The sequence below is a fragment of the Agelaius tricolor genome, unplaced genomic scaffold (genome assembly GCF_023055355.1).
Source record: "Agelaius tricolor isolate 1412-34295 unplaced genomic scaffold, bAgeTri1.0.p SCAF_158, whole genome shotgun sequence".
Classification (NCBI taxonomy): domain Eukaryota; kingdom Metazoa; phylum Chordata; class Aves; order Passeriformes; family Icteridae; genus Agelaius; species Agelaius tricolor.
The window spans coordinates 16,586-28,544 of NW_027269418.1; the positions used below are offsets into that span (position 1 = coordinate 16,586).

The 11,959-nt window shown below is 56.8% G+C and overlaps 1 protein-coding gene across 1 annotated transcript; it reads right to left on the bottom strand.

The window, feature by feature from the left end:
• Positions 1-7,853: 7,853 nt before the first annotated feature.
• Positions 7,854-10,882, bottom strand: LOC139586971 (serine/threonine-protein kinase pim-1-like). Its single transcript, XM_071420714.1, has 6 exons — positions 10,827-10,882; positions 9,774-10,548; positions 9,601-9,651; positions 9,031-9,397; positions 8,209-8,385; positions 7,854-7,960 (listed from the first exon to the last, which is right to left on the bottom strand). Exons 1-6 carry the CDS (start codon positions 10,880-10,882, stop codon positions 7,854-7,856), a joined length of 1,533 nt encoding a protein of 510 aa, XP_071276815.1.
• Positions 10,883-11,959: the final 1,077 nt, after the last annotated feature.

The following is an 11,959-nucleotide window of genomic DNA, read 5'->3' on the forward strand; positions in this document are numbered from 1 at the left end:
AGCTTGGTCCCTGTCCTGCTGCGTGTCCCTGCTGTGACCTCAGGCAGGGACAGGCCATGGGCACTGCTGGGACACAGCTGGGCTCCAGCACAGCAGCTCCATCAGCAAAGGGCATCTCCTGAGGGCAGGGCAGGGAGGCTTTGCTCCCCTCCAGAGTCACTCTCAGGACTCTCAAGAGGCTCCTTGTGTTCCTTGCTCTCCCAGGGCTCAGTGGGATGAGATCAGGGTCTCACTGGGGCCTTCAGGGGACTCAGGTCTGGGTCAGGTTTTGCTGGTTGCTGGCCAGTGCCCATCAGATGCTGAATGGTCTGTGCTGAACCTTCCTGGGGCTCTGCCGCTTGTGCCAGGGATGATGGCAGGGGAATGTTTGTCTGGAGGGCCTTGGGAGCTGCAGGAGAGCACAGGGGACCTGCAGGGACAGAGTGTGCCAGGGACCAGCAGGGAGTGGAGCTCACTGGGCACTGGCCAGGGTGGGGTCACCCTGAGATCAAGGCCTGAATGTCTGCTGTGAGCCAGGAGAGCTCTGCAGCCCAGGGGCACAGCAGGCACAGGGAAAGGAGTCTGGGCACTGACTCCTCTGCCCCTCAGGGATCTCCCCCAGGAGGATCCAGGGCAGCCCCGAGCCCCTCTGGCAGCCCTGGAACAAGGCAGGCACCTCTGAGCCCCTCCATGGCCCCGCAGAGCCCGTGTGGGAGGGGGTCAGGGCAGGAGCACCCTCAGCTGCCTCTGTGTCCCAGGCTGAGCAGCAGAGCCCAGCAGAGGCAGCCCAGGGCCCCGGGCAGCACAGCCCCCGTGCTCTGCAGAGCAGCAGCCCCAGCTCGGGGCTCTGGGCAGCAGGGCAGGGCTGCAGCAATGGCTGCTCGGGCCAGCACAGACGTGTTCCCCTGGGAAAGGCTCTGGGGGCAGCTGGCATGGGCCAGGAGCAGGGCAGGAGCCCGTGGGGGTGCAGAGGAGCCCTGGCAAGAGGCTGCCCTGTCCCTGGGCCAGCAGGAGTTGCCTGAGGAGCCGTGGGGCCAACTCTGCTGCTGGGCTGGGCAGCGGGGCTGGCCCTGGGGCTGCAGGAGCTGCCCGAGCTGAGCATCTGCTGAGCATCCCAGACACAGAGTGGCTGTCCCTGACCTCCAGGGCCTCCAGTTCCTGCTGCAGGGCCTGACCTGACTCTGCTGCTCTGCTGGGCTGGGGCAGGGGCAGGGAAAGGCTGAACTGGGCAGTGCCAGGGAGGGGAAAACAATGGAGCCTTGTCCCCACGAGTCCCCACAGGGTCAGAATGGTATCTATGGTTCCATGAGACCCACGGTGTCACAATGGCCCCTTGGTTCCATTAGGCCCCATAGGGTCACCACCGTCCCCTGGTTACAGGAGGCCCTTCAATGTCACAATGTCCCTTGGTTCCATGGAGCCCACAGGGTCAGTTATGCCAGTGGGCAGGGTCAGCACCAAACACACAGACACCAACTGAAGGAATTGTGTAATTTATATAATGTATGTCTGCAAAAAATTACAATAGGAGAGGCTCAGCAAAGCACATAATCATTAGAAAATAATTACAAAAGCAGAAGCTCAGCAATGCACCCAACCATCCCCACCAAAGATTGCCTGCAGTGATTGAGAAAGATCCAGCCCCAGTTACCCTCAGCCTTTACCATCCCCCAGACCCACAGAGCAGCTGGGGAAGCTGTCACAGCCAAGGGCTGCAGAGCCACTCCTGGGCACTGGCAATTCCTGCAGGTGCCTCCAGCCACAGCTGAGGCTCCAACCCCGCTGGGAGAGGGCCCAGCTCTGACAGTGCTGAATGGACAAACTGACAGCACTGCTAGTGTGGCAACATCTGGTTTCATCCTCCTCTTGGGTTCCTCCCAAAGCCTGGCCAGGGCCCCAGGAGGAACCAAGGGAGGTGACTTTGACAATTCAGCCCCAAACAAAGTCAGATGGGGCCTTTTCTGGTTTCCAAATACAAAAAAGTAAATCCATATTTCACCAATGAACATGTACAGAGTTTATATTGCTAATAATGATTCATTAATGAGCAGATACAAATATAACCTTTGGTTGGAAGGTTCATCTGGAGCTCAGCTTTGCCTCAGGGCCTGTTGTTCAGGCCTGGTGAGGCCTCAGTGCTTCAATCAATGCCTTGACCTACAGATGAACTGCAACCTTCAGAACAATTCTTTGGATAACACAGTTTAGATTTAGGTATTAGGCATAAAGGCATCACCTCTTGTTCTTCAATTAAGTGCTGTTCAAGTTCATTACTCAGAGCTACAATTTGCATTCCTTTTAAAACCTGCCTAATTAGCTGCTATTCTCTGTCCTTTATCAAATGCCCCTATTTTTCTTGAGACTGTGTCTCTTTATGGACAAGTCCCAGTACTCCATTTCCAGCACAAGGTGTCACAGCAACTCTAACATGGAATCATAACACACCAAGTGCTCACAATGCAATGATTGCAGTGACTGCCACGAATGCATTTCACAGCAGCCTCCAATTTGGGAGCCAATCCCACCATGAGGAATTTTCTTCTTTCTGCCTCTCTTCTACTGATCTTTCTATTGAGGTGATTCCTGATTGTTGGACCTCAAACCCAGCACTGATAGACATTCCTGCAACATTCCTGTCCTGGAATAGCCCAGGATCCTCCCTGGCCAGCAAGCAGATAATCCAAGGCCGTGCAGTTCTGCAGAGCCCCATTGGTGTTTGTTGGAGCTCGCAGGATGTGCTGTTGGATATTTTAACAGCATCACTTCTTTCTTCTTCTAACAATTGATTTAGTTCATTAATGTAAATTGGGGGCAGCCATGCACAGCCAGGGGTTTCCATTTCCCCATTGGGCCATTGTTAAGGGCATGGAGCACATCTGGGAGATGGGTTCTCCATGGAGACAGGTTCCCATCTCCTCATTTTTTCAACTGCTCTTTTAACAACCCCTTTACCCTTTCAACCAATGCTGCAGCTTGTGGATTGTCTGGGATATGAAAAACCCTGCAGGCTTAATCACTGTATTTCTCACAGTAATAGAAAAAGCATTCTGCATCACAGTATCAGCAAATCCTATAGAAATAGCCAATTTCATCCCCTTCTCCTTTATGCCTTGTACAGAGTTCACAAAGTTTACCACTGACATTTGGGGCTTGGCCAGTCCTTTTCTGTAGAGTATTTAGTGTCACAGTGAGCAGCTAAAGCTGACATATTAGTACTGTCAGCCTTATTTAATAGTATCAATTTCTAATTACATAGATAGAAATATAAATTATTGTGTTATATAATATATAATTATTACGATTAATTTATTATTATTATTATTACTACTATCATTATAATTACATCACTAGCACAAATGAACCTGAGCTCAGGATTGAAACCTTCTGTCACTCCGTGTGGGAGTGACAACAACAATTTTTCCTTCTGTTGGTGCTGTTTCCAAAGTGTCATTAACAAAGTTCACCCCCGTCTTCCCAAACCCACAAGTTCTTTTCCTGTTCCATGTGCAATTTTTGGATGCATTTGAAGCCATCCAGGGCCGCAGCCTCTTTTACCCGACTGCCCCACTGCTCCCACGGGGCTCCGACCTCAGCCCACTCCAGAGCCAGGGAACTCCAGGGAAGGGCTTCCCCTCTGGGAATTTCTGATGGCACTGATTCCTCACATTTACACTGAACAAGTGACATTTTGTTGGGATCTGCCCAGACTGGGCCAGTTTTGTTTTGCCAGTGGGCAGGGTCAGCACCAAAGACACAGACTCCAACTGAAGGAATCAGTGTCATTTCCTGCAGCTCAAAGCAGCAAAGAATCACAACAGGAGCAGCTCAGCAATGCACCCAACCATCCCCACCAAAGATTGCCTGCAGTGATTGAGAAAGATCCAGCCCCAGTTACCCTCAGGCTTTACCATCCCCCAGACCCACACAGCAGCTGGGGAAGCTGTCACAGCCAAGGGCTGCAGAGCCACTCCTGGGCACTGGCAATTCCTGCAGGTGCCTCCAGCCACAGCTGAGGCTCCAACCCCGCTGGGAGAGGGCCCAGCTCTGACAGTGCTGAATGGACAAACTGACAGCACTGCTAGTGTGGCAACATCTGGCTTCATCCTCCTCTTGGGTTCCTCCCAAAGCCTGGCCAGGGCTCAGGGAGGAACCAAGGGAGGTGACTTTGACCATTCAGCCCCAAACAAGGCCAGATGTCGGATTTCATGGCCTTGTCTGGCTTCTAAATACACAAAGGTCAACACATGTTTCACTAAGGAGTGGCTACATCTATCACAGTGCTAATGACCATGCATATCTCATCAGGGAGCAGATACAAAGATAACCTTTGGTTGCAAGGTGCATCCAGAGGCCACCTTGGGCTCAGGGCCTGCTGTTCAGGCCTCACTCAGGGCTGCTGTCCAGGCCTTGGCACTTCAGGGACGTGGTTTAGTGCTGGGCTTGGCACTGCTGGGTGAGCGGCTGCCCTGGGTGAACTCAGAGGGCTTTTCCAACAGAAAGGATTCTGTGATTCCATGATTCTATCCACTGCATTCAGCTGGGTCCATGTTAGCAGCATTCATTTGCTCAGAAAGTCTCCTCTTGCCCAGCTCCTGTGGCCTGAGGCTTCAGCTCCTTCAGCTCCTGGTGCTGAGCTGCTCATGCTGAACGAGACGACTCAGGGAGAAGAGCACAGTCCATGCAATTCCTTCTGGGACACGGAGAGGGAAGGCTGTGCAAACAGGAGCATTGTTTGCTGTGGCCTCCTCTCTGCCCTTCACGCCTTTCAGCGCTTGGAACCAGCCAAGAGCTTTCTCCAAGAGTGCAATGGAGCAGCTGTTCCTGCTCCTGGCTCTGGCTCTCTCCAGTCTCTGCCCTTGCCTGCTTCTGTCCCTCGTGCTGTGCCCTCTGTTCCCCCAGGGCTGGCTGGCTGCTGCCCAGGACTGTGGCACTGGCACAGATCCAGTGCTCCAGAGCCTCCTTTCTGTGCCCTTGGAGCTGCCTGGGCACAGCAGCCTTTTCCATCTGCAAGCTCCCCATGGACAGGGAGTGCCCAGCTCCGTTCCTTGCACAGCCTCCAGGAGCCCAGGGCTGCCATCTCAAGTCCCTGCTGGCTCTGGGGGCTCCCAGGTGCCTCAGGCTGCTGTGACACCGCTGCACACGGGAGGGAACAGGGGCAGGGCTGTGCTGAAAGTCAGCTCCATCTGCTGCTGCTGCTGCTGCTGCTGCTGCTGTGGGGTCATTTGTGCAGCCCTGGCCCAGAGTCAGGGATCAGATCCTGCCAGTCTCTTCCAGCCCTGGCTGCTCAGAGGTTGGGCCTTGGAGCCTCAGGTGGCCAAAGGCAGCTGCTCCTGGTCCCTCTGTGTGCCCGTGTTCAGCAGTGCTGCTCCATCAGTCTGTGCCCAGCAACGGGGAAAAGCCTCAGCCCTGCAGGGCCAGGAGCTGCTGGGCTCTGCCTGAGCAGCTCAGCCAGCAGGAAGGGAGCTGCTCCACACGGGAACCAGGAGCAAAGGACATTCCTTTGATAGGACATGTTTTCTATTTAAAGGAAAAAAAAAGTAAAAAGGGAAAAAATAGGTAAATTGTAAAAGATAAGAATAAAATCCAAGTGTTAGTGAAAAAACATAACATAATGTTAGTGAAAAAACCAAAACATAAATGCAAAGTTACATTCTTTGCATTAAGAGGTAAATGATCTTTTGAAAAAGAGAACTCAGTTATTTACATTGTAAATGTGCTGATGCCATGGATCCATCTTACTGACCTCAGCAGCCTTTTAAAAGATTTTGGGCTTTGTTTCCAACATTGCCATTTGAAATAGTGGTTGAAGCAAGAGGAACTTGCTTTGTGCCCTTCCAGCTCCAAGCAGGACTGGGAATGGAAACTCTGTCAAGCCCCAAATCCTTTAGAAGATGCCCTTCCTTCTCAGCCTGGAAATGAGCTGCACATTCCTTTTGAAACTGTCAGGGGTTTCTTAAAGACACAAAGTCCTACTTAGGGCTTTTTGCTCTGGTTTGGCAGTGCAGAAGGGCAATTCTCCATCCACCAGCTCCAGACTGCTCTGCCTCAGGAGCACGGCCCACTCACCAGCTTTGGCCCACTCTTGGCACTGCTAGAGGAGGAAGAAAGTGCAACTGCACAATTCCAGCCAATCAAGAAGGAAGAGTGGGACAGACAAAACAGCCTGTGCAGATCCAGGCGTTCAGCTGGGACTGTGGAGAGTTTGGGTCCTTGCCAATTGGATGTGTGTCCCCAGATGCAATCTCTGGGCCTGCAGCAGAGTCTCACTCACCTGCCAAAGCAGAAAGCTCAGGCGCTGTGCTGGCAACGGGCTCGTCTGATGCAGAGCTGTCAGAGCAATGTGAGGGCAGAGCCAGCCCAGCTGGGCCCAGGGCTGAGCCCAGCAGAGCCCTGGCAGAGCCCAGAGCAGCCTCAGCAGCCGCAGAGCCCGGCTGCAAGGAGAGAAAGCAGAAACCGCCCGTCAGCTGAGGGCTCCTGTGCCCTTGTGCCAAGGCCTGCGGGGCCCAGGCCATGCTGGCTGTGCCCAGAGCTGTGCCCAGAGCTGCCCATCCCTGCTGCCTTTGGCAGCAGAGCAGGAGGGCAGGACATGTGCCCAGCCTGCAGCCAGCCACGGCACATCCAGCCCTCAGCAGCTGCCCAGAGCAGGATGCTCCTGTGCTCGCTGCCATCTCCCAAAAGCTCTGATCCCACCCTGCCAAGCACACAGGGACCCACCTCACGCCAGCCACGGCTGCAAGAAAAGCTGCTCCCAAACCATGGCCTCAGCCTTCTCCAAGGGCACGGCCCATCCACGCCACAGCTGCTCCCAAGCACTTCCCCATCCACACTGGACCACCTAGAACGCTTCCTCTGGAAAAACAAACAACACATTATTGAAAAGAGATTAGATGCAAAAAGGGAAAACAAGAAAAACAGGAAAAACTCTTATCTCTGTCAGGGCCTTGAGGAAGGCCCAACTCCTACATGGTAGGGAAAAACCCAGACATGGCTGAGGGAAGCCCACACTTTCTCTCTTCCCCCCTGCACTGCCCCCCAAAATCACCGTGATCCCAAAGCAAACAAGGGCAGTGCAGTAGCCCAGCCCTTCCTTGCCTGCACAGCAAAGCAGCCCCTGCACAGGTTCTGGAGTCCCACCTCTGCTCCCACCATGGGGCTTTGTTTGTGTCGGGCTGGCTGCCCCAGCCCCAGCCCCAGCCCGGGGCACGGTGGCTGCTGGGGGCTGTTGGCAGGGCCAGGAGCCCACTCCCATTTCGTACCCAGCCCAGCCCATCCCCCCAGCCCTGCCAAAAAGCAGCTGGGCAGCGACTGAAGGATGAGTTGCATCTGCCCCAGCAAAGGGGGAACCTTTGCTTCCCAGCCAGGCTGGGCCATGCCCAAATCTGGCAGAATTTCCCCGGCTGGGGACTCGTCTGAAAATTCCCTGTGGAGTTTGCCTTTGAAGAAGGTGCCAGAATCAAAGTCCATCACCTTCAGCCTCCAGTGGCCAGGCTGAGGAAGAGCTTGTCACCCTTGATGTCATCCTGGCTGTCTCCAGCAGCAGCAGCAGCAGCAGCAGCATCCCCACCCCGTACAGCTTCTCCAGGGGCTCCTGCTCCTTCCCTGGGGGGAGACCAGGCTCTCAGGGCTCTGCCCAGGGCCCCAGCTGTCAGGGAACCAGCACAAGCAAAACCAGCTTGGATGGCGGCCACCAGTGCTGGGCAGAGCAGCTCAGCTCCAGCACAAGGGCTGCGTGTGCCCATCCCATGGCCCTGGTGCAGTGACACAGGCAGCACAAAAAGGTCTGGCTTCCTCTGCTTCTCATTGCTAAGGCATGTGTGAAGCTGCAACTTACCAGGGCCCTGGATCAAAGTGTGCCTGTGGCTCTCTCCCTTCTTCTATGGCAGAGGAATATCCTGCACCCAAGGATCACAGAACAGGTCTTCTAATGTGGGTCTTTCCAAGGAGTTCACGGATAAACACCACCTGATCAGATCTTTGCACTCTGGCAAGAGAAAGCAGAAACTGCCGGTCAGCCAGAGAAGGCTCCTGTCTGCTTTGCCCCACTATTCCCATGGCCAGGCCATTCTGGATGCGCTCAGGGTTGGGCCTAAACTTTCCCATCAATTCCCTGTTTTGGAGAAGAGCAGGACCTGTGCCACCTCCTCAGCAGCTGCCAGAGCGGGATGCTCACGAGCCCGCTGCTGGCTCCCAGCACTGGGATTCCCCCCGTGCCCAGAGAAGAGGATCCACCTTGAGAGAGCCCTTGTGGCAGCGGGAGCTGGCCCCAGCTGAGGTTCCGGCCCCTCCTGAACGGGTGCTCCCCGCAGACCATCTGGTGCAGCAGGATGCCCAGGGACCAGATCGTTGCTGCCTCGCCATGGTACCAGCCAAAGTCGTTCCATTCCGGGGGGCTGTAGGACAGTGTTCCTATGGAATACAGATGGAGTTCAGCAGGGGGATGCTGCTGCTCCCACAGCCTGGCCCCAGCATCCCTGGGCCTGCGGGGGCTGCATCAGTGGCACACAGGGTGACCACTGCCCTCTCGCCAGCACCCGGGACTTGTGCACAAACTTAGGCTTGGAAAAGAAGCCACTGGTGTCAGAAGAGGGCAGAGGAAGCCCTGGCTAAGCCTGACCCTGACCTGTAAAGGAAAAACCCTCTCCATGCTGGGGAAAACATGCCCTTATCCTCCCTGCCTGCATTGCCCCAAAAATATTAGGAAGCCAAGGCAAACAGGGCGAGTGGATCAGTCCAAGCCCTTCCTCTTGCCTGCACACCAAACTGGCTGGGGCACAGGTTCCGCCCCCATCTCTGCTACCCCCACCCACTGGGGTTTTGGTCGGGCTGGCTGCCCCAGCTCAGCCCCAGTCCTGGGCAGAGTGGCTGGCAAAGGCTGCCAGCAGGGCTGGAAGATGGCTCCCCACCCAGCCCCGCTCTAAAGCAACTCAGCTGAAGACTCAGTCCCCTGACTGGCAGCAAAAGGGAGAATCCCCGCTGCCACAGCCAGCTTGGGCTGGGAGATGTTGGGCCATGAGATCCCGGGACCAGGAGTACACCCTTACGTGGGCTCACCTGCAAAGTGAGTGTAGGCTGTGTCTTGCAGGTAGGTGCCACAGCCAAAGTCGATCAGTTTGGCCTTCCCGGTGTGCAGGTCAAGCAGGATGTTCTCTGGCTTGATGTCGCGGTGCAGGACCCTGCAGCTGGTGCAGTGCCGCACGGCCTCCAGCACCTGGCGGAACAGCACCCGCGCCTCCTCCTCGGGCAGGAACCTCCGTGCCCCAATGAAACGCTGCAGGTCCTGACACCGCTCTGGCCGCTCCAGCACCATCACGATGTGGTTGGGCAGCTCAAGCCACTCCAGCAGCTGCACCACACCAGGGAAGCCAGTGGACACCTTGGCCTGCAGCACGATCTCCAGCGGGGCCCTGCTGCCGTCGGGCTGCGGGAGGAGCACGATGCCCTCAGTGGGGCTGATGCCGTGCCGGGGCTCGGGGAGCCCTCAGCCAGCCCGGGATGCTCTGCGCCCTGCGCTGGACCCACGCCCGCTCTCCCTCGAGGCGTCCTGGCGGCTTCCACCGTGCCGGGCCTCGGCTCATCCCCGCCCGGCAGCCCCGGCTGCTGCCGCTGGCCCCGCTCACTCACCAGCTCGCCCCAGTGCCGGACGCGGTTCCGTGGCACCCTTTTGATGGCCACCTGCAAGCCAAGGACAGCAGCGGGCTCAGCTCGCCGCCCGCCCTGCCCAGCCCCATCCTCCTCCTCCTCCTCCTCCTCCTCCGCCCCCTCCTCCTGCGCCCGCCGCCGGCCCCGCCGCTCACCGGGGCGCCGTCCGAGAGCCGCGTGGCCGCGAAGACGCTGCCGAATCCTCCGCGCCCCAGCAGCGAACCCAGGCGGTAGCGCTCCTGCAGGGCCTCCTGCGCCTTCCCTGCGGGCGAGACGCGGCTGTCAGCGCTCGGTCCGGGGCCAGCAACGGCCCCCGAGCGCCCCTCAGCCGCCCCGGGCCGGCCATGCCCAGGCGTTCGCTCTTTGGAACGCGGCACGGGAGGCTCGGGGCCGGCGGCCGCGCTGCCGAGCGGCGGAGCTCGGGCCGGGGAAGCCCCAGCGGAGGCGGCGGCAGCGGCCGCGCCGCCTGTGTCCTCCGCGGGCCCCGGGAGGAGCCGGGGCCGGGGCCGGGGCCGGGGCCGGGGCCGGGGCCGGGAGTGGACCCTGCGTCGGGTCCGGGGCCGGGCTCGGGCCAGGCGGAGCCGAAGGGCGGCGATGCCGCCCCCGCACCAGGCACTGACGCCCGCCCAGCAGCGCCACCGCCAGTACGGCCAGAGCCCGGCGGAGGCGAGAGCGCGGCGGGACGGGCGGGGCCGGGCACGGGGCAGCCCCGCCCGGGGCCGGGGGCGGGCCGGGGGCATGGCCCGGCCCGGCAGGGGAGAGGGAGGCGGGGAGAGGAGAGGGACGCCGGGCAAGGGACCCCGAGAGAAGGGTGCCCGACAGCGGGAACGGGAGAGAAAGAGAGAGAAAGAGAGAAAGAGAAAGAGTGCTCTCGAATATCTGCTTTTGCTGCTGCTGCTGCTGCCGCTGCTGCTGCCGCCGCTGCCGCCGCTGCAACTGAAGCACCGGGGCCGTTCGTCCCCGTGTCCGTTCCCCGCTCGCCCCACGAGCCCCACGTTCGAGCCCCGCGCGCCCCGGGCACAGCCCCTGAGTCTGTCCAAACACGGGAACTTTGCAGCGGTGAGCCCAGATGCAGAGCCCTGACTCCTGCACACTGGCACAGCAATCCCCTCGCTTGCTGCTCTGCATTGGCCTGGCTGAGGCTCAAACACTGTCGGGCCACCTTCCCTTGCTGTAGGATTCCTACCTGAGCCCAGCACTGCACTTACATCTCCAGTGTTGCCTTCCAGTAAAACCAGGGGAAGGAAAACTCTGTGTGGCTCATGGTATTTTCGAGTGTCTAAAAATCACTAAGTCACCGATCTTAGAGGTGCGGTGCATCTGGAATTCCTGTGATGGAGAAGTAGTGCCACATGGAAAAGGGAGCATAGAAATAAATAGAGGAAAAGATCTTGGATTGTTTCTTTCATTTTCATTTCCCTTCTGGAAAGCTGTTTCAGTTTTCCAGGAATCTTCTCCTGTCTCTCTTCCCAAGAATGTGTCATGGAGAACAAGGTCAAGCTTCTGTCCCAAGATTTGCCAGCAGGAAATTATGCCACTGGTGAAATTTTCATGATGACTGTTTGTGCTGGCTTAGGGCAAATTTTGGGAGGAAACCTCCAAAAGGAGTCTGTTTTGCAGAGATAGACAAAAACTCCACAACTTTGTGTAAGTTGTAAAGCCGGTATGTTTATTATTACAGCGCCGGATGCATGCAGAGATTACTCTCCTTAAAAGACATGCGTGCCTCTGGGAACTTCAGGTCCCTTTTTATCCTCCTCTCAAATACATATCCATACATTTTCACAATAGGTTCATACATATTCATTTTTACAAATTTTGCGTGACATTTGCCACTAGTTCTTCTTTATCAGAAAGAATTCTTAGGTGAGGTTGACCTGCTTTCACAGCAGTCTCTCTGTCTCTCTTTATCACCCTCTGTCCCGTCCCCCCCTTATCTCTGTCCTTCACTGAATCAGTTTCCCTGAGCCTAGGCTTTGCAGTCAGGCTACATAGCTATGTTTTCTAACCACAGACTCAAAGATGTACATTTCACCTAAATCAAAATGGATTTCTACTCTGGAAAATTTCTCCTCTGTCTCAGAAGCACTCCTCCCTCTGCCCCTCACACGCTGGCCCTGCCTGGCATTCCTCATCCCTTTCCCCACCGCTCTCCTGCCCTTCCCCTCTGCTAGAAGGCGAACAAAGCTGCCTTGGACAGCAAAGTCGATTGCAGCCAGTATGAAGAGAACATGGAGGAGCTGGATGAGAGGATGCAGGAGTTGCAGAGCCAGATTTCAGGCCAGGAGCAGCACTGGAACAGTACCCAGCAGCAGTTCAGCGATGCAATTGAAGACAAGGT